Source organism: Schistocerca gregaria, chromosome 1 (assembly GCF_023897955.1).
Source record: "Schistocerca gregaria isolate iqSchGreg1 chromosome 1, iqSchGreg1.2, whole genome shotgun sequence".
Taxonomy (NCBI): domain Eukaryota; kingdom Metazoa; phylum Arthropoda; class Insecta; order Orthoptera; family Acrididae; genus Schistocerca; species Schistocerca gregaria.
Window position 1 is genome coordinate 187508709 of NC_064920.1, and position 22575 is coordinate 187531283.

The following is a 22575-nucleotide window of genomic DNA, read 5'->3' on the forward strand; positions in this document are numbered from 1 at the left end:
TGTGCGCGCGTGAGCATGAGCGTGTGCGCGCGTGAGCATGAGCGTGTGCGCGCGTGAGCATGAGCGTGTGCGCGCGTGAGCATGAGCGTGTGCGCGCGTGAGTGTGAGTGTGCGTGTGCGGGCGCGCGTGTGTGTACACCTGTCCTTTTTTTCCCCCTAAGGGAAGTCTTTCCGCTCCCGGGATTGGAATGACTCCTTACCCTCTCCCTTAAAACCCACATCCTTTCGTCTTTCCCTCTCCTTCCTGAAGAAGCAACCATCGGTTGCGAAAGCTAGTAATTCTGTGTGTGTGTGTGTTTTTTGTTCATTGTGCCTGTCTGCCGGCGCTTTCCCGCTTGGTAAGTCTTGGAATCTTTGTTTTTAATATATTTTTCCCATACAGTGCAGGAAGGGGTTGAGTGGAACGACCACTTCAAAGTACAGTATAAAAATATATATTGAATAAACTATATTCTCAAGAAAATACTATACGTTGCTCAAATTACTAAATAGTACATAAATATGAAACCTGGAAAAACCCGCATTTCATATGCCTTCAGTTGTAATCAAGAACAAATGCATCAACAAAGTGCAGTGGTTGGTAAGGCAAATCCAGTGTTCAAATATAAGTGGAACTGGATGCATAATCCTGCTACAGAGGTGCTATAGAAGAGAGGAAATAGGTAACCAGCCACACGACCTTCAGTTGGGAAACGGACTTGTTTGCAGTAAGACAACAGTTACCTTCGTTCCAACTTCCATTGACAGGACAGCAGAGAGATGTGCCAATAGTGGTGTGCCCAACAACAACGCTGGGCAAGAGTTAATCACACTGTCTTTCTTATAAGAGCACAATCCTGCATACAGTATCATGACAGACATAATTCATGCACAGAGACGTTAACGAGAATGCAAATTGCATTTGCTATTGTAATAAGAGCCCAGCACCTGGCAAGATGGTATAGTCTGCTGCTTGTTACACAAGATTATCACTTCTAGTTTGCACAGTCAGTAATTTGCACAGTAGGTCTTAAATTTATGACATGTTGGGCCACCAGTTGCGCCCCATCTTCATGAATTTATTTTTTAACATAATGATGTAAGACCACAAGTTGCCTTTGCTCTCTTGATATACCTTGAGACAGGATGTGCGACTGTTGTCCTGACCAGCACATTCTCCTGGTCTTACACATTGAGAACATTAGTCGCAGGTTGCAAAGAGACTAGCATGCCACCACTCACCATCCACTATGACTGATGAACTCTGGCACTGAGTTGAAGCAGCTTGGCATTATGTACCTATATTTGTGATCCGATTCAGCCTAACTCTACGTCCAGCCATACTGAAGTCAGTGTTGCTGCTGAAGGTGCCAGCTATGTGTTCTACATTTCACCATGTGCATATTTTATAGGGGAAATTTGCATGTAAAGTTTGCCAACTCATTAAATACGCACAAAATTGATGTGTGATTGCAGTCATTGGATTTGTAATTTCCCCTCCAGTGCAAACTGTCTATAACTGAATTCAGTACCTTCCTTTAAGTGCTGGGCAAAATGGTCGCTAAGGCCTACATCTACATCCTCCACAAGCCGTGTGGGGCAGATGGTACCCTGTAGCACAACTAGTCATTTCCTCTCTTGTTCCACTCGCTCAGCGAGGCAAAAACTACTGTCTATATGCCTCCGTATAATCCTTAATTTCTAGTATCTTATCTTTGTGGTCCCTAGTGTAATGCATGTTGCTGGCAGAAGGATCATTAGTCAGTTCTCTACATTTCCTAAGTAGTGTTTATCGAAATAAATGTCTTCTTCCCTCCAGGGATTCCCGTTTGAGCTTCTGAAGCATATCCATAACAGCTGGATGCTGATCGAACCTATCGGTAACAAATCTAGCAGCTCACCTCTGAATTGTTTCAATGACTTCTTTCAATTCAACCTGATGTGAATGCCTTACCTCTAGCAGTACTCAAGAACAGGTTGCACTAGTGTCTTATATATGCTGAATTCTTTGAGATGAACCACACTTCCCTAAAATTTTCCCAATAAACCAAAGTCCAACATTTGCCTTGCCTACCACAATCCTCACATGCTCATTCCATTTCATTGCACTTCTCAATGTTATGCCAAAAATAATGTGACTGTACAGCATGATGCTACTAATGCTGTATCCGAAACATTACGGGTTTGTTTTTCCTATTCATCCACATCAACTTACATTTTTCTACATTAAAGAGCCAGCTACCATTCATCAAACCAACAGAAATGTTGTCTAGGTCATCTCATATCAACCTACAGTCATTTATCTTTGATACCTTCATGTACAGCATGGTATCGTCGGTAAATAACTGCAGATTGCTGCCCAGCCTGTCTGCCAGATCATTTATGTATATAGAGAAACAGCGACAGTCCTATCACACCTCCCTGTTGCCTTGCTGATGTAACCCTGTTGCTGTCAAGGACAACATACTGGGTTCTATTACTTAAGATGTCTTTGAGCCATTCACATATCTGGGAGCCTATTCCATATGCAAGTTCCTTTGTTAACAGTCTACAGTGGTGTACAGTGTCGAATGCTTTTCAGAAATCTAGAAATGTGGAATCAGCCTATTGCTCTTCATCCATAGTTCACAGTATATCATGTGAGATATGTGCATGAACGATGCTTTCTAAGGCCGTGTTGATTTGTGGACATAAGCTTTTCGGTCTGTAGAAAATTTATTATATTTGAACTCAAAATTCTGCAGCAAACTAATGTTAAGGCTATTGGTCTGTAATTTTGCACACCTATTCTTCTACTCTTTATTACAGGAGTCACCTGCATTTTTTTCCAGTCACTTGGCACTTTGCACTGGTTGACAGATTCACAATATATGCAAACTAGGTAATGGCAAATGCTGTGGAGTACTCTTTGTAAAACCGAACTGGGATTTCATCCGGACCTGGCAACTTATTTCTTTTCAACTCTGCCAGTTGTTTCTCTATCACAGGGACACTTATTACATCACCCATCCGGGACACTGTGATGCTCAAACAATGGTACATTTGTATGTTTCTCCTGCATGAATGCTTTCTTAAATGTGGAATTTAAAGCTTCTGCCTTCCTTTTGCTATCTTCTACTGCCGAACCAGACTGGTCAGCGAGTGACTGTGTGGAAGACTTGTACCCACTTAGCAATTTTATATACAAACAGAATTTTTATGGGTTCTCTTCAAATGGCTCTGAGCACTATGGGACTTAACATCTATGGTCATCAGTCCCCTAGAACTTAGAACTACTTAAACCTAACTAACCTAAGGACAACACACAACACCCAGCCATCACGAGGCAGAGAAAATCCCTGACCCCACTGGGAATCTAATCCGGGTGCGAGAACGCTACCGCATGACCACGAGATGCGGGCTATGGGTTCTCTGCTAGATCTTCTGCTGCCTTCACTACTTCATCCCTCAAAGCTACCCATTCTTCTTCTAATGTATTTCTTTCCCCCATTCCTGTCAATTGTTCCCTTATGTTCTCCCTGAAACTCTGTACAACCTCTGGTTTAGTCAGTTTATCCAGGTCCCATCTTCTTAAATTCCCACCTTTTTGCAGTTTCTTCAGTTTTAATCTACAGTTCATAACCAATAGATTGTGGTCAGAGTCCACATCTGCCCCTGGAAATGTCTCACAATTTTAAACCTGATTCCTATATCTCTGTCTTACCATTACATAATCTATCTGATACCTTTTAGTATCTCCAGGATGCTTCCATGTAGACAACATACTTTCATGATTCTTGAACCAAGTGTTAGCTATGATTAATTTATGCTCTGTGCAAAATTCTATCAGACAGCTTCCTCTTTCATTTCTTACCCCCAATCCGTATTCACCTACCATGTTTCCTTTACTCTCTTTTCCTACTTTTAATTCCAGTCACCCATGACTATTAAATTTTCGCCTCCCTTCACTACCTGAATAATTTCTTTTATCTCATCATACATTTCATCAATTTCTTCATCTGCGGAGCTAGTTGGCATATAAACTTGTACTAATCTAGTAGGCACGGGCTTCGTGTCTATCTTGGCCACAATAATGCGTTCACTATGCTGTTTGTAGTAGTGAAATGATAATTAAATGGACACCCTAGCTGCGAACAGGCATTGATGTACTTCACTAGGGACATGTTGAAAATGTGTGCCCTGACCGGGACTCGAACCTGGGATCTCCTGATTACATGGCAGACGCTCTACCCATCTGAGCCACCGAGGGCACAGAGGATAGTGCGACTGCAGGGACTTATCGCTTGCACGCTCCCCGTGAGACCCACATTCCCAACATGTCCACACCAATACATTCGTAGTGAGCCTAAGAGATGTTTGCCCATCATTCTCACTACTTGTGGCAGATTAATCTACCAAGTCCCGTACGAGTTCGGGCATAGTGTGTGCGTTCACACAAGAACTGTTTGTAGTAGCTTACTCGCATTCCTATTTTCCTATTCATTATTAAACCTACTCCTGCATTACCCCTATTTGATTTTGTATTTATAACCCTGTATTCACCTGACCAAAAGTCTTGTTCCTCCTGCCACCGAACTTCACTAATTCCCACTATATCTAACTTTAACCTATCCCTTTCCCTTTTTAAATTTTCTAATCTACCTGCCCAATTAAGGGATCTGATGTTACACACTCCGATCCGTAGAATGCCAGTTTTCTTTCTCCTGATAACGACGTCGTCCTGAATAGTCCCCGCCCGGAGATCTGAATGGGGGATTGTTTTACTTCCGGAATATTTTACCCAAGAGGACGCCATCATCATTTAATCATACAGTAAAGCTGCATGCCCCCGAGAAAAATTACGGCTGTAGTTTCCCCTTACTGCCCATAGCATGACTTATAATCTGTTTAAACTTTGCCCGCAATTCCCCTATGGACATCATTCTGGAACTTCACGATTGCAGTTCATTGTCTAAGTGAGATGCTAACGACTACTTATCTACTCTTTCTAGCAGAAACACTCTCCTAGCCCTCTTGACTGATTTATCAACTTTCATAACCATAGTCACTATGATGACATCATGGTCACTAAACCATATGTGCACAAAATGTTTAGTAAAACTCTCAGGTTTACAAGGCAGTGTTCAAGAAACCAACAATGTTAGACGTGACATATGTTAGACGTGACATATGTTAGACGTGACATATGTTAGACGTGACATATGTTAGACGTGACATATGTTAGACGTGACATATGTTAGACGTGACATATGTTAGACGTGACATATGTTAGACGTGACATATGTTAGACGTGACATATGTTAGACGTGACATATGTTAGACGTGACATATGTTAGACGTGACATATGTTAGACGTGACATATGTTAGACGTGACATATGTTAGACGTGACATATGTTAGACGTGACATATGTTAGACGTGACATATGTTAGACGTGACATATGTTAGACGTGACATATGTTAGACGTGACATATGTTAGACGTGACATATGTTAGACGTGACATATGTTAGACGTGACATATGTTAGACGTGACATATGTTAGACGTGACATATGACAGGAGGCGAGTCAAGGTAGTCTGCGCGGCTGTTGTGAACACTATGTCCAGATGGCGTAGTGGTCTGCGTATCTGCCTAGTAAGCAGGAGACCTGGGTTCAAATTCCAGTCCAACACAAATGATATAAATCAATGCCCATTGGCAGTAATGTCTTTAATTCTTTTGTGTCTTGAAACTTGACATTGACAGGCACTGGCTCACTACTAATTACATAAATCTTCTTTAGTGTCATTCAGGTATGTTTACATCTTTTGAAAATCATGTCTGGGCCAGAAGTTAAACTATCAATGAGTCTGAGTAGCTCCACAAAATGACAACATACAACAATAGGTAAGGTACGACAGATCACAACCAAACAGTTTTCCTACTTTTTTCAGATAAAAACTGTTTGCTATCTCATCAGAGCAAAGTGCTTTAATTTTGCCATTTATACTCTCAACAGTTTAAATGGCTCTGAGCACTATGGGACTTAACATCTGAGGTCATCAGTCCACTTGACTTAGGACTACTTAAACCTAACTAACATAAGGACATCACACACATCCATGTCCGAGGCAGGATTTGAACCTGTGACCGTAGCAGCAGTGCGGCTGAAGTGCCTAGAACTGCTCGGCCACAGCGGTCGGCTCTCAACAGGTCAAAAGTTTGTTAAAGACTGAGTCCGCAACCTTTACGTAATTACTGTATGTAGCCATTCCCAGCAACTGTTCCTAGCTGTGAAAAATCATTATTACCAGTTTGTAAACTTTTTTCAACAGCTGAGAGAGCAGGGGGCATCCTATTGCTACACTGATTCTTGGCAGTCACTAAGATTAAATTTGTAGCTTTTTCTGTATCATTTGCCTAATTTTTTCAGAGACTCTGAAGAAAGGTACAATGTATTACTAGTTTTTCAGCCTCCCACAAATAAGCTTCTGCAGCGGATGTTAATATGGAAACAATTTTCATTGCTTATCTTGCATTTAGCAAAAATCAGAAGTACAGAAGTGCAAAGTTCCTTGAGACTTGCTGCAAATTTTGTTGCTGCTGCTACTGTAGTAGTTATTACATATCATTGCTGAGTGATGATACATGACATTTTACAATTGTCACCAGTATCCCTGTTTTGCTGGTTTATGTTGAATAATTTGTTTTAAATCTACAAAGCCAATGAGTGTCAAAGCATTGGTCAAATCTCCATATGACCTTTTTCTCCTGGCTGTTTCTATTTGAGTAGGGTTCAATGATCTTTCTTCTTCATGTATTTTTCTGATCAACACCAATGAAGGTGACCTGTTGTCGTTTTTAGTATTTAACAATTGGGAAAGTCGTGCCCACTTCTTTTTTCCATCTGAATGAGCTACGTGGTAGGAATCCTCAATCATTTCTACAAAAGTAGGGTTTCTCCTTTCTTCTTGACTGCAAACATTATTAAATTCCTTGCAGAGTCTGAGTAGCTAAACATCACGTTCGAAGGTGGGGGGAGGAAACTCCCACACTTAGGGACCTGAGAAGGTAGCATCTATTTTTGCCGAAATTTGCAAATCTCTTTGCAAATGATGAGACATAAAAATTAAAAAAGTTATCATGCTATCTATGGGCCTTAATGCTTTTAACTAAATTTCTGGTGATTCAGGAGCTTCTCGACTCCAATGTTTGCTTTTGCAACCACATCAGCATTTCACCACTGCTCCTCATTAACTGAATCCCATCACAAACACCCATAAATTTAAAATAAGACTAATTTTTAGCCACATTTTTGGGGTTTTTAATAAGATTATAAATTTTGTACCTGAATATACTCTCTTTTGCAGTTCTATAAGCCTGATGGCAATTCACATGGTGATTCCTTAAATAATATTCAATGTACAAGAGAATGACATTAATTTTATTTAGGTTGGTAGCAAGTGTAATTGTCTAGTAGAAATAGTAAATCTCTTGCTTTTCTTGTCCCCTCTTGAAAAAATCATTTGGAAAATGACTCCTCACAAGCTACAAGGAACTCATCATCAGACCACCACCTGACATGTGTCCGCAAATGTTCTATAATCTTCCTTAACGGACATGAATGGAAGTTTACTTCAACCTTTGTCATACCAAATATAAAGTCAAAATTGAAAGAAAAAAAAAACACAACATCTGACGTACTCTTGTAATCTATAATATATGGCCATTTCCTAACTTTACAGACAAGCTGAGATTTTTGCCTGCTTGAAACTTCCCTCTGCTGGTCTTTTTCAGAATCACTTAAAACTTTGGAGATGGGTCACTTAGACTATCAGGCTTAGGTGATCCATCATTTATGCCATTATTTAAAGCATTAGTGGCCCGTATGTAACTGATGTATCTTCAAGATTAATACATACTAAAAGTAAAAGAACAAGATTTATTTTCCATATTTAACTTAATACTTTTATGGATTACATATTTCAAAGATGACAGAGTATAATTATTCCCACATGAAAAAAAGTGAGAGGTGAGTTATTGAGCAGTTTCTTCCTCTTGAGCTTCCGAAATTTCTTGCTCACCCAACAAACATGATGTATTTGTAGCAGAATTACAGCAAACTGTGAAACCTAATAATCACACACACAAAACTGTATCACTGTGATCATATTGGCTCAGCCATTTGCGAAAGCAGCTGTTACTTTCACTGATGTCTCTTTCGAAATAATTCTGGAGAATAACAGGAGACAGCAACAGTCAAGGTACAGGTAGTGTTATGTCCATACATGGTTCCCCTACAAAACATTTCTAGCTTTTGAGTTACACGTGGCTTGCACATGAAGAAAATCACAGCTTTACCTATTCTAGGGTTTGGTCTTTCTATGACGAAGTTGTGGACTAAGATATGCTCGGGGCTTGGTCTCCAAAGTGTTGAACATTGACATAAAGAAGGTCGTTTTCCATGGTTAGCACACTTCACTTACCCCTTCACAAAGCACCATATCCTTTACATGTATATTGGTCTGTCCACAAGAATGAGTATACTCAAGTGATGATCATTGACACAGATCAACTTAGTAACTCCAAAGTTGTCACTTTTTCTTGTCAGAGAGAATAATAATATTTCTTGTAAGTATAAACATGTTACACAATAGGAATGCTTTGATAGTCACAGTACAAATGTTTATTTTAAACTTGTTTTACTTGTATAGAACATACTGCTTGATAAACAACGAACACATGAAGTTCATTAATTTAATCTTTTCTTCCATTAAAGGTTGTGAACATGCAAAAATGTGAATCATTCTTGCAGTAAGATGCCAAGTCATTTGCAAAATTAAATGGATGAAAATAACTGTTTGCAGTCAAAGACGTCACAGGTTTTTGCTTTATTAGGAATCACAGCTTTGAATTCAGCTATATGGCCAAACAGCATAAATATTTCTAAATTTTTTTGAACTGCCTCTTCCACAAGAGTAAAGAAATGATGAAAGTAATACTTTGGTCCCAAAAATAAACCACAACTCCGAAGAATAGCCACAAAAGCAGTGCTGTCTTTGGGTCTAGGGTAGGATCAATGATAGCACACACACTAAGCCCAAACTTCTGAAGAAGCCATCAGCCCAACATGGTTCAGGCGAAGTCAGAACAGAATCTCTTAATTATGAAGCACCCTCAGAAAATTCAAATTGTTTCTGGACCTAAACACAGTGTGTACTTAAAATTCTTCAAAATAAGGGAGCCTTCAGAAATTCTCATTCGACAGCCCATTCCTGGGACATGTTATGACTTCCTTCATAGTTGCAATTAACATTTCCAGAACTGCCTGTGAATGGATCAAATAGCATGTTGTAACATGAGCCAGCATCTCATGAGAGATGGAGAGATGCCTACTCTCAGGGATAGTGGTATTTGAGTGGTGGGTGAAAGGGGTGCATTATTGTAGACAATCAGCAATTTGTATATGTTGCAGTATCCATCCAAACACTGCCAAAGAGCAATTAAAACCAACACCTGAAAGTGACAGCTGAATTTCATGTACACTTCCAAAGGAATGCAGTAGATGACTGTGTTCACACTCGTACACACTAAATCTACAATGGAAATCAATATAATGATATACAGTAACAATGCATACAAATGTCTGTCTAAAAACAAAAGTTAATTTACAACAAACTACACTTGGTGTGAACTGGCAACCAAGAAATAGGACTTCAACTAATGAAATGAGATGAGCAAGCCTTACCTGTGAATCAAATAATGCACTAACTGGCTTATGATCACTAATTTTGAGTTCTGGATGACTTCTGTAAGCTAACTGTTTGATACCATCACCTTTCCACAGTATTCTATCACACCATGCTGGTGCTCTATTTTTTTCACTGTGAATAAAATGTACAATGTTAAAAATTAGGAAAACAGTGCAAATGTGAACTGTAGCAATTTTATTATCAAGTTTCCAGGTTATCTTCAGATTATAATTGAATACTGTAGAAAAGATACCCCAAAGATACAAAGTAAGAACTATTATCAGATGTAAAATGACTGCCAAACAAATACCCTAAAAATTGGAAGAGAGATAAAAAGATGATATCTGAATAATCAAAACTGAAGATGGGAACACTGTGGGATGATTACAGTTTTAATATGTAGTGCAACACATTGTCAATACTCAACCTTAATTTGCCTGCTACAAACACTTCTACATTAATCCAAAATTTAAAGTCTGCACCTCAATGATATTTACGCTCCTTCACCCAATTGTTGTAGTAATCATTATTGAAGTGCACTTAAAACATTTTGAGCAGGAAGAACTGGCACAATTGTCAAGTTTTGCCATATTTATTTGGTAAGACACTTAAATACTCTAATGCACATAAAAACTTATATTTCAAATTATACACAAATTTAGTATGTTAAAGAGGAAATAACATTTTACAGCATTACCTTGAATCCCAGTTGTCTGATCCTGGGTCATATTTATAAGTTGGTCGGAAAGTGAGTGACCCTTCTTGGTAGCCTACAAAAACATTTTTGTTCTTGTGTTGTTGCCGTAGCTGGTCAAATTCAATAATGGTCTCTAAATTATTTTTATCAATACAATCCTTCACAATCTTCGGATCAAGATCTGTTATTCGGTAATTTAAATCTCCGAGCCAAAAAATTTGACTGCAAGTACAAAAGAAAATCTGATATAGATTATACCTCATAAGTATCTTAAAAGGGCTCAGGTATTCTGATCCCAAACCATATTTTAATGTACAGGTAGTATCATTCAAAAGTTTTATTTGATCTTCTGTTTGTTGCTTAGATTTCTCCAAGCACAAATAACCAAAAGATGAGAATTTGCACAATGTTTGGGAAATTGCTTAAATAACTGATAAAAAAAACTTTTTATGTATACAGACTGACACAGCAAGTGAAAACCTGTACTAATGGCAGGAATCAAACCCAGGCCTTCTGATTACTAGGCAGGTGTGTTAGCCACTAAGCAACCTTGGCACAGTGGCCTGCACAACTGCACGGATTGCCCTGGCAAGCCTCCCTCCTTGAGCTAAAGTTTCACAGCTGCTCCAGTCTACTTGAAATTCCCCCTTACACACAAACATAATTGCTGAGGCTCTCCATGTTCTGAATCAGCATCTCAGCATCAAACATAAATTGGAGATCCAGCCTGAAACCCAGGTGCAAGTACTAAAACAAAAGCCTAGTAAGTAGGAAGCCAGGTTTGATTCCTGGCCTTGGTATAGGTTTTCACCCACCACCTCAGCCTACATACATGAAATCTTATCTCTGTGAGACCAGTAAAGTCTCTGAAATTGGGTAATTTCATCCGTAAAAATAATTTTATCTTTCATTTATTATAATAAGTTGCAGCTTTGGCATCTACATATCTGCTACATCAGTGAATTCCTTAATATCTAAATCAACAACCTCTCCCAGGTTTTCCTCTCCTCTACGCAACCCACAGATCTTGCCCACAATGAAATCTCCCATACTGCCTCTTCTTCACACCCTCTGTTAAGTACAGCTCCCACTTCTAAAGGAAACTTAGAATCACCAGTTACTCCACAAACACTAACAAGGGGACCATCAGAAGAGTAAATAACGGATTTTGAGGCATCTTTGATATGTTTTAGAGGGACATGCCCCGAGTATGAAGCTAACCACTTTTTCTAGCAAGGGGCCTTGGTTTCTGAGAAAATTGATCTTAAAGCTCACTGTGCATTGTAATACATGTAACGTTAGCCATGTTCCAACCAAGTAAGCGTGCGGCAGCAGTTAAGGTCTTCAGCTACCACAGTGGAGGTATCGCGTTGGGGTCATTTCCGTGTTTTTGCTTTCTCTAACAGGAGAATAATTTAATATTTTTCCATTTGATTTTACAGAATATCAACAAACAGTATAATTGTGTGAAATTAATAAGAAGTTTAAATTGTGTAGGTTGATCAAACAGGAAACAGACTATCTGTGCGGACTTCTCATGCGAACTCTGTGTATTGTGAGAGTGTATTGGCCCCATCACCGCCTTTATTTGGCTATGGTGATACAATTTCATAATATGCAGAGTTCGCATGGACAGTCCTCAGTGTTATGAAACAAATGGTGGTGACCTAGCTCCTAAACCAATAGTTTGCATTTGTCTTCAACGTCTGTCGCGCGTAACACGTTGTTAATGCAGGGCGTGTTCAGAGACTACAGTGAAATGGACGGCCCAAGTGTGTCTACAGATGTGCAGCGAGAAGAAGATACATCGAGGTAGAGGAGTTGAATTAACACTTCAGAGGCGAAATCACTAATGCCATCAAATACACTGAAAAGTTGCTTCGTGATTTAAATCTTCTAACAAATATACCGCCCAGCATGATCTCTCCTAATTCAATTTCAATTGGCAATGAGATATATATCGCAATACAAGACCTGTTGGCCGAGAGACGGATCATCGATGACAATGAATTAATAAACATCAACGAAGAAGACAAAACACACGAATATGAGGCGGTTAAGTTTCAGTTTTGGGTGAATGTTCTCTTTCTTGCAGGGGAATCCACACAATATAAACCTGTTTATTTTGTAATATATGGGAGTAGAGGGAGATGGCAATTTCATTGCCAGCAAATTCGCACATGAACCAGCAGATTATGTGCCTCCATCCTACAAAGAACGAGCAGCCACTATTGCAGTATCTCATCTGAAATGGAGCCTAAAGAGATTGCAGTCCTCCGGTGTCTCTCATTTAAATCAAAAATCAATGCTATATCGATGGAAAGAGGAAGTGAAATGAGGCGGAACTCATTATGATAAATGGAACACTATCAATCGTGAGACTTGTGAACGCTTTGTTGAAGCGAGACAATTTGGAAAAGGTAAATCATATCAAAATTTAAGAAAGAGACTGGCTTGTGAAAATAATATAATAGACAATGAACACTGCTGCTCCATTTTTATCGGATACCTTTAATTTTGTGGCCAGCTTGGCTTGAATCAAATGATTTAAGCAAAAGCATAAAATCAGGCAAAGGAAGATTACGAAGTTTATCAGTTGCAAAGAATGTGCAACAATGGAAGAAGTATTAGTAGGTGCGGAATAATTCCGTGCACATACGAAAATACGTGTTGGTAATTTTAACCTCTAGTACATAATCAACACCGATCAAACGGATAGTCAGTATCAACCAACTTACATTAGATCCCTATTGGATAAATGCACGAGAACCATTCTCATGCAGAGAAAAGATTTAAACAAGATAAGTACACACTAACTGCGTCAGGGAACGTGATCCCGTACGATTTTTCATGTATGCAGCAACTGTTGGGAAAATTTGGCCCAAAAATTCAGAAAAGAGTGGATGAATTGACCGTCAAATTTAAAAACTTAATTGTGTCCTACACGAAATGAGGGAAGTTCATGAAACTTGTGAATGAAAACTTTTTAAGATCTGTGATTCTTCCATATGTGGGACAGGAAAAGTTTCTATACGTCACTGATACATGGGGAGGGCAGACTGATCTGACCGTATATGATCACATCTTCGTGGATGAGAGGAAATCGTGCACTTGCACCATAAAAGTTATCCCACCGAAGTTAACTCCACATTGCCAGCCATGTGACAAATATTTTTACCAACAGGTTAAAATTTTCAGGAAGAAAATTCAGAATGCTCCCGACTTGTTTGAAGACCACCAGAGAAATCACGTCCAGCGTCGATTCCATAAAACTACTCATTAATTTTGCATCAATTCAGGGCACCTAGTTTTTAGAATATGAAACAGATGAAACAGAAACTTCTTTGAATGTAAATGAACAATGTTTTCCGGTATCACTCTTAAAAACCCTGTGTGCCCACAAGGCAGTAGCTATTATTAAATGTGCTAGGTGCTGTAAAACTTTGTGTTTCGGTTACTTTTATGACAAATATCATCCGGAATTCTGTTGTGGCATAGCAAGCAATGCAGACGATAGCGAGTACGATTTTGTAATAATGATGTGAATATTAAATTACTACAGCAAAATTGGATATTTCTTAATAATTCCGTTGTACCCAACAAGGATGTGCAAAGTTTGTATAAAATCAAAGTACGAATTGAAACGATGTTGGGAGTGATTTACGTCTACCACAGTGCTTTCAAAACTCTGCAGGACTACAAATTTTTAGAGTTGTAGGTACAGAGTACCACAAATAAAACTGATACACCTCATGTATTGGTTAATTATCTCTTGTCAAAGTGCTTGTGAAGTGGCAACAGTCTCAGAAAATTGGTTGCACTGCATTTTATCAGAAAGTTGCGTGCACTATATGTTCGTGCATCAGTTGTTGTGAAAAGCTCGTATTGTTAATTTCTTACAGAAATGGGACAGCGATCAAATAGTTTAAATCATACTTAACTGGAAGAGCGCAGAAAGTTTAAATAAGCAGTTCACATAATACGGGGGAGAAAAAAAAAACTGGTGATTTCTCAAACTGGGGAACAATCAAGAATGTGGTGCCACAAAGGTTCAGTCTTGGGTCCTCTGCTGTTCTTAATATATATTAATGACTTGCCATTCTATATTCACGAAGATGCAAAGCTGGTACTTTTTGCCGATGATACAAGTATAGCTATCACAGCCAATGGACAAGAATTAACTGATGAAATTGTAAATGATGTTTTTCAGAAAATCATTAGTGGTTCTCTGCAAATGGGCTCTCATTAAACGTTGACAAAACACAGTATATAAAGTTCCACACAGTAAATGGAATGACACCATTAATAAATATAGACTTCGATCAAAAATCAGTAGCTAAGGTAGAATATTCAAAATTTCTAGATGTATGCACTGACGAGGGGTTGAAATGGAAAAAACACACTGAAGATCTGCTATTTTCATTCTCTGCTTTTGTATGACATCATGTTCTGGGATAACTCATCATTGAGTAAAAGAGTGTTCATTACATAAAAGCGTGTAATCATAATAATTGCTTGAACTCATCCAAGATCATCCTGCAGACACTTATTTAAAGAGCTAGGGATCTTCACTGTAGCCTCACAGTAATAGCAGTGTACATGGCTACAACACTAGGAGAAAGGATGATCTTCATTACTCAAGGTCAAATCTAACTTTGGCTCAGAAGGGGTAAATTACGCTGCCACAAAAGTCTTTGGTCACTAACCTAATAGCATCAAAAGTCTGACAGATAGCCATATAGCATTTAAAAGGTAATTAAAAGAATTTCTGAATGGCAACTCCTCCTACTCATTAGATGAATTTTCAGATATAGTAAGTAGGTAATTTCCCCACTCCAGGTCATGTAATATTTTGTGTAATGTAATATCTTGTATAGACACCTTTTATTAACCTGACACGTTCCCCATCATTACGAAGTGTTGTATTCATGATCTATGGAATGAGTACTAATAAAAAAAGGGGGCAATTTGCATTAGAACAGAGATTTTTTATTGTAGAGTGTTACATAAAGGCACGCTCAATCGATGAGTGTAAAGAAATATTTCAAGCAAAGTATCCTGGTAGGAAACTCTCCATGATCAGCACATTCAAGATCTGTACATGAAATGGTGGTCTATAGGAACCATTCAGTATGTGCAGAGTAACATGCGCCTAAAGTGACGACCCCTGAAATTATAGGCAGACTTCGCATGGACATTACGATAAGTCTCCCCCAAGTCAGTAAGGAAGTTATTGCAGAAGGTTGGTGTAGCTCGTACATCATTTCATTGTGTACTAAAAGAAATAAAATTAAAGCCTGTGGTGCGAAAGTTGAAATTTGAGGATCAAGAAAAAAAAGAGAGTTGATTATTGTAACTGGCAGTTACTTGAACCCCTTGCTTACTTCATGTAAGATGAGGCCTTGTTTCATTTATCAGGTTATGTAATATCCCATAATTACAGATCCTGATCGCAGGACAAACTCACATATTCTGCATGAAGAACCTCTCCAATCAGAAAAGGTGTGTTTGGTGTGCACTGTCTGGGATGTGCACTACTGGCCCCATATTTTTCAATTACATCTTAAAAAGTGCCAGAGATCTTTGACTCTTTCTATGCACAATTAATAGATGTAGAGACGCCGATCGAGCAACCACTCGCATATCCAACCAAAGTATGGTAAAGATCATTCACTGAAGACAGACTTATCAGTAGAAGTCTCAGGCCTCTAAGGTCACCGGACTTAACATCGTGTGAAATTAAGAACTTCACGCCTGCAGTATTGCAATATGTTGCTGAAAATGTCATCACACCAAGTCAGCAATGCCAGGATGGTCATAGCCACCACTTGCAGCATCTCTATAAACAAGTGACTACATGAAACTTCCTGGCTGATTAAAACTGTATGCCAAACAGACTTGAACTCTGCACCTCTGCCTTTCATGGGTTGTGAGTTGTGTTTGGGTTGAAGACCAGTTGGTAGACCACTTGCCTGAGAAAGGCAAAGGTCCTGATTTCGAGTCATGGTCCGGCAAACAGTGTTAACCTGCCAGGAAGTTTAATATCAACACACTCCACTGCACAGTTAAAATTTCATTCTGGAAACATCCCCCAGGCTGTGGCTAAGCCATTTCTCCACAATATCCCTTCTGCCAGGGGTGTTAGCTCTGAAAGGTATGCAGAAGAGCTTCTATGAAGCTTGGAAGATAGGAGACGAGATACTGGTGGAATTAAAGCTTAAGGACAGATCGTGAGTCGTACTTGGGTAGCTCAGATGGTAGAGCACTTGCTCGCGAAAGGCAAAGGTCCTGATTTTGAGTCTCAGTATGTCATAGAGTTTTAATCTGCCAGGAAGTTTCATATCAGTGTGCACAGTGCTGCAGAGTGAAAATTTCATTCTAGATGACTACATGTGTTTTTAATGTCACTATTATCTGAAACTTCCTGGCAGATTAAAACTGTGTGCCCGACCGAGACTCGAACTCGGGACCTTTGCCTTTCGCGGGCAAGTGCTCTACCATCTGAGCTACCGAAGCACGACTCACGGCCGGTACTCACAGTTCATTCTGGTCACTATTATCTGTTCCTTACTAGTTAGTTCATTGTTACTTGAATCTTGGGCATGAGGTGTACTGGTTTTATACGAGACACCCTGTCTTTTCCTATTAGAAATACATTCAAGGGCAGCAACGCTTTTTGCAATTAAAGAGTTTTTGACAAATCTACTTTTAGGCTTTGTGTTATTACATTCCTTCTGAAGGTGTCACACCTGAAGACACCCAAGAGGATTGTAGTTTCTAAGCACTGTTAATGTATAGAAATTTATATTTTGAAGTATTGTGTTAAAAATAAGGGGATAAGAATTAAATTAGTGTTGACATGCACAAGAATAGTATTGCATGAAACAGATAAAGAGTACAGCTACATAATAAATCTGTTTGTACTGTGATTGCCCCGTGCATCATGCTAGCACATTTAGCACACATCTTTTCCAACTGCTTGGGCATGGACTTCATCAAACTAAATGGTACAGCAAGGGGTTAACAATCCCTGGGCGCTTTAACTAAGTGTGAGCGACCTGCCCCTGGAGAAGGAACTAACAGTTCCTAAATCTAGGCTAAATTGTTCTATGCTTGTAAATCAAAAAGCAGTACCTATAGTTTCATACCCTGAGGGTAATAACTGGCTAAGCTTTCCGTCTCGCTATAATTTTATAGTTTTTCAAGTAAATTTTCCTTTTCATACAGACAAAACAGTTGGCACAACAGTGCCAACCATAGCTAAAACAGGTGCCAAAGATAAAATTATGCAACTACTGAGCATAAAATGAACAGAACTGCTTGAGAAGCTGCAAATCCATAATGATTATGAACCACTACATAATTGTGGATGCACAGTTTCTGGTTGTATTTTATTTATATTCCACATTTCATCTTTGATATGTAAGTTTTATTATTTTACCAACTGTTACCTTTCATATGTGGAATTGAAACTCCCTAATATAGGCCAAAGTCTTACACTTTTAGCATGTAACAATATTACGAAAAGGAAAGTTGTTACTCACCATATAGCGGAGATGCTGAATGGCAGATAGGCACAACAAAAGCTATCAGCCGGCCAATAAGGTCCTTTAAAAAAAAGAAAAACCACACACACACACACACACACACACACACACACACACACACACAGAGACAGAGAGAGAGAGAGAGAGAGAGAGAGAGAGAGAGAGAGAGAGAGAGAGACTCAGTGGCTTCAGTCGGTTGAGACTGCAATCGTGTGTGTGTGTGTGTGTGTGTGTGTGTGTGTGTGTGTGTGTGTGTGTGGCGCGCGCGCGTGTGCGGGCACGTGCGTGTGGGTGTGGTGTGGTGTGGTGTCCATTTTTGACAAATGCCTTATTGGCCGAAAACTTTCTTTGTGGCTGTCTTTTTGAATGCCTATCCGTGACTCAACATCTCCACTACATGGAATTGTTACATCCCATCCTGGATTTTCCATAGTTTTTGCAAGTCATACGATAGACACACTTAACATTCAAAGCAGTTATTGATACACCTAGGCAATTACTGCTAGACTCCCAGCCAAAATGTACACGGAAGAATTATCTCCTAGATGCAAACTCATGAAATCCTGGAAGGTTTAAAGTTATTGTTGAGTATGACACCCACATCACATACATATTCTTGTAACAAAAGATTAATGACAACAAGGCAGTCTAACCTCAATGCCATGACCATTAATAGTATATTTAAAAAAGGTTTAATAAACAAAATTATATTACAAAATCGGTAGTCAATGGTCAATGGTCTCTAGGACCATGGAATTCGGTTCACTTTGCTAAATGTTAATACTGAACAACATTAAACATTACTAAATATGAACTGCGGATTATTTCAGGATTTTCCTTATTTTGATCCTACAATTGGTTCTCAGTAATTAACTTTCCAACACAGGTGGATAAAGACAGCTAGACCGTAATTCATATGGCTTTCTCTGATGAAGCTCAACATGTGTCAATAACTATATAACCAGTAACAAATGCTCTCTGTGTATGACACAGCTGGTTAGGATAAATAAGATAGTGTCTTAGAATATTTAATGACTCCAGAACAAACATTTTTAAGAACAGTTTACACGAGATGCCTGGAACGAAATTTATAATGAACCAATTTAATCTATTTCATGATAAATTGATATCATTATTTGAAAATAGTTTTCTGCATAAGCTAATCAGAAAGGATATCAAACAGTCTTGTGAAAAGAACCATCTGTCACTAGAGAGATCAAAGTATCTTGATAAGGAAAAGTGACATGTATCTCTTGATAAGGAAAAGTTGAGATCTTGCAGTAGCTGCAGACAGCAAGAACTATCCAAAATTATGGAGAAAGTTACTAAAATCGAGGAACATGCACATTATGTCAGAAATAAGTAATTCTGAAAACAGGCTTATAGCTACAGAAATTTAGTGAAATGAGAGACAGCACAACCACCTACACTACAGTATACCATCACTATTGATTTAAATGGAACGAAATTAAGAAAATTCTGCATTTACGAACATTATATGCTCTCACAAAAATAAAAGCTAATTTTTATTTGATGGTGTTTCAAATAGAGTACTGACAATTTGCTCCCCTATAGTAAGCCTTGTCTTATCTGAAATATAATGCATCACTATGCATGTAAAACAATCCCAATATAAGAAAGGTGATATAGAGATAAAGATCAGCGGTGGCTGCTGGGGCATTCCACTGGTGGTGGGGGGAGGGGGGTGTGGGAAAAGCTTAGTCTGGTACCATCGAATGTAATTCTGTTAATAATGCATATATTTAAATATTTAATAAGATATTATATCAAACAAAACATACAAGGAAACAGAAATAAACACTTATTACAATATTGCCCTTCTTATGTACAATAGGACTTTGATATGTTCCTGGAGAACATGATAGCAAGCATTTGTATAAAAACACACACACACACACACACACACACACACACACACACACACACACACACACTCTGCAATCACTTTCATGTGCCATTCTTAGGAGGTTAGGATGTACAGTTGCTTAACATACCACTGGAGATTAGGCCTGAACTATCGCCTTAATGACACTGTCAATGTCAGCTAAAAATTGCACTTTAACCGTTTGGTTTTCGTGCTTGGTGTTTCCTTTTCTTATTTTGAAATGAATGCAGAGAGCAATCTTGTTGTGTCACAGGGTTCAAATACAACTATCACAACACCAATGGAATCTGTGATCGATATGTCCATTATTACGTCGGTTCTGCCTTCCCAGGAGCACAGAACACGGACGTAGAGAGAGAGGCGTGTCTTATCCCCACACTCCACTCATCTCCCCTGAACTGCCAGAACTCCTAATTTATTTTATGTTCATGGTCGACTGCCTAGAAAAGTGTCCCCTACAACATGAGCACCAGTATGAGAAGTAATAGGGCATGTATAAATTATTATTCGAACTTGTTAATTTGGATTTTGAAAAGTAAATTTAATCAAATTACCAACATTTAAAACTAAAATCATTGTACTCACCAAAAGCAGTAACTCCACGACTTTGGGAAGACAGTTTCAAAATAATTAGTAGGAATGGTATTGGAAATCCATTTGTTGCTCCTCCTTGTTGGCAAATAAATCTGTCACTCTCAAACTGAAATCCTCAATTTTACACATGAATGACTTTTCACAAGATAGCATCCCTAAGGCACTCAGTCATTCTTCTTTCATGCTGTTTCGTAGGAAAGTTTATTCAGCTTCTAATGTCAAGACAGTCGTCTCGATCAGCAGTTTCTAAACTTTAACAGTCTCACCGAATGTGTCACAAAGTTTCTGACACAGTTCCATTTCTTTCGCTTATTCTAGAGTGAAAGAAACTGAACTGTGCCATAAACAGTTCTCAATTCAGGCATAGCATAGAAGACTTGAAGCTCACTCTTCAACTTTCTTTTTTCCAGAAATGTATGTGTGTAATTTCAGGGAATTCGTCTGCAAAATTTGTAATGTATTTGTCAAACTGATTTACATCAAATAAGTTGGCTATAATTAGGTGTCCGGTGAACTGAAAACGTAATTTTATTTCAGAAAGGGTGGCATCGCACACTTCCAAAGCACCTCTTTTTTTATGCCCATCAAGAATCCATGGTTTCTTGCCTGGTATCATTTTGTCATTTTCGAACTAACATTGTTAAGGATGGAGTCAATCTCTGATGTTCTGCATTACCGCTTCCAATATCTGGGTGTTCTGTTTTGCTCTGGTCAGTTCAGTTGTTTTCTTCTGAGGCTGATTAAAAAGTATGTCTGCATTAGGCATTATCGTACAGCAAAATGATAGCCAGAAAATGAATTTGTTATCTTGCAGTCTTGGTTTGCATCAACCAGCTTTTTCAATAGTAGAAGATAGTTTCACGCTCTCACTTGTTTCAATGACTTCCGTAACAGTAATAAAATTTTTCCCGTTTTCAAAAACATCTTGTGACACACACACACACACACACACACACACACACACACACACACACACATACACACACACAAACGGGGCAAGCTTTTTTTGAATACTGCTATGCGACACTTTTGATCTACGTGTCGAGTTAGAAAAGAAAGAAGAAATACCAAAATACCTGAAAATGTGCAAAAGAGATGTGGGCTCTGTGATCAACAGAGGATGCCGTAGACATATTAAGGTTGAACTGATACATATTTGGGTATTTGGTTTTAATTAATTTCTGAATCCCATTTGACTTGCCACTGATAATGTTTACACCGTCTTAACTCTCAGCTGTTAGTTTTGATTCGTCATCACCAACTAATTGTTAAATTTCTTTCAGAATACTCTCAGTTATAGTAAGAGCATTCTGACTTTCTGGATTTAAAAAGGTCAAAAATCTTTCAACAGATTTTCCCTCAAAAACATAACACAAAACAACAACCAATTGAAACTCGCAAGACACATCTGTGGTTTCATCTGCGATTATTGCAACATAATCGGCATGTTTTATTTCTTTATGATCTTCATCTTGGTACACTTTTAACATGCATTCTGAACAGTCTTAGAAATATCTCGAGATGAACTTAAAGGTCTTTATCCAGCTCCGTGCTGAACTGATTAGCTCACGAAAAATGCCCTTATTTTTGAGAGGCATTGGCTTCATCGTGGCCCCTGAGAGCCAGTTTTAAAGCACCACAGAACCAAATACAGTTTACAATTCAATTCATTCTACATGTTTGTTGAGGCTGTCAATTGTTTGTTTATATTGTTAATGTTGGTTTTCCCTAGAAATGAAAAGATTAAGCACATTATTCAAGTGACACTTTGACATTTAATGTTTTTTTTTTGACCATATATGCCCAACATCAGTTATTGCAGTCTTACATCAATGAACATCTCCCCTCAAATAACATGCAAGAAAGAAAAACAACAGTGTTGCTTTCTTCACAGCCACAAATCCATTTGTTCTTTTGGTAAATTCCTGGATAGACCATATAGCATCGATTTTTTTTTGTTTGCTGCTGCAGATTTAGTTATGGGAGTTGCCTAACTAGTGTTTTTTTATCTGAAATTTTTCATTGTAAGTACTGTCGCTAAATGGCATTTTTAATAGCTCACTCATTTTGTTCATGTTTGCTAATTTTATAGTCAACTGAATTTTCCCTTACAGATAAC

General features: G+C 38.5%; 1 protein-coding gene across 2 annotated transcripts in view; it reads right to left on the reverse strand.

Moving 5' to 3' along the window:
• Nucleotides 1-22575, reverse strand: part of LOC126336462 (inositol polyphosphate 5-phosphatase OCRL-like) — an 89831-nt gene that overhangs the window by 39589 nt on the left and 27667 nt on the right. For both annotated transcript variants that reach the window (XM_050000191.1, XM_050000201.1), the window contains 2 exons: nt 10410-10631; nt 9709-9844 (listed from right to left, as the gene is read on the reverse strand). In XM_050000191.1, the coding sequence (XP_049856148.1) occupies nt 9709-9844; nt 10410-10631 (358 nt within the window). The remainder of the gene's footprint in view (nt 1-9708; nt 9845-10409; nt 10632-22575) is intronic.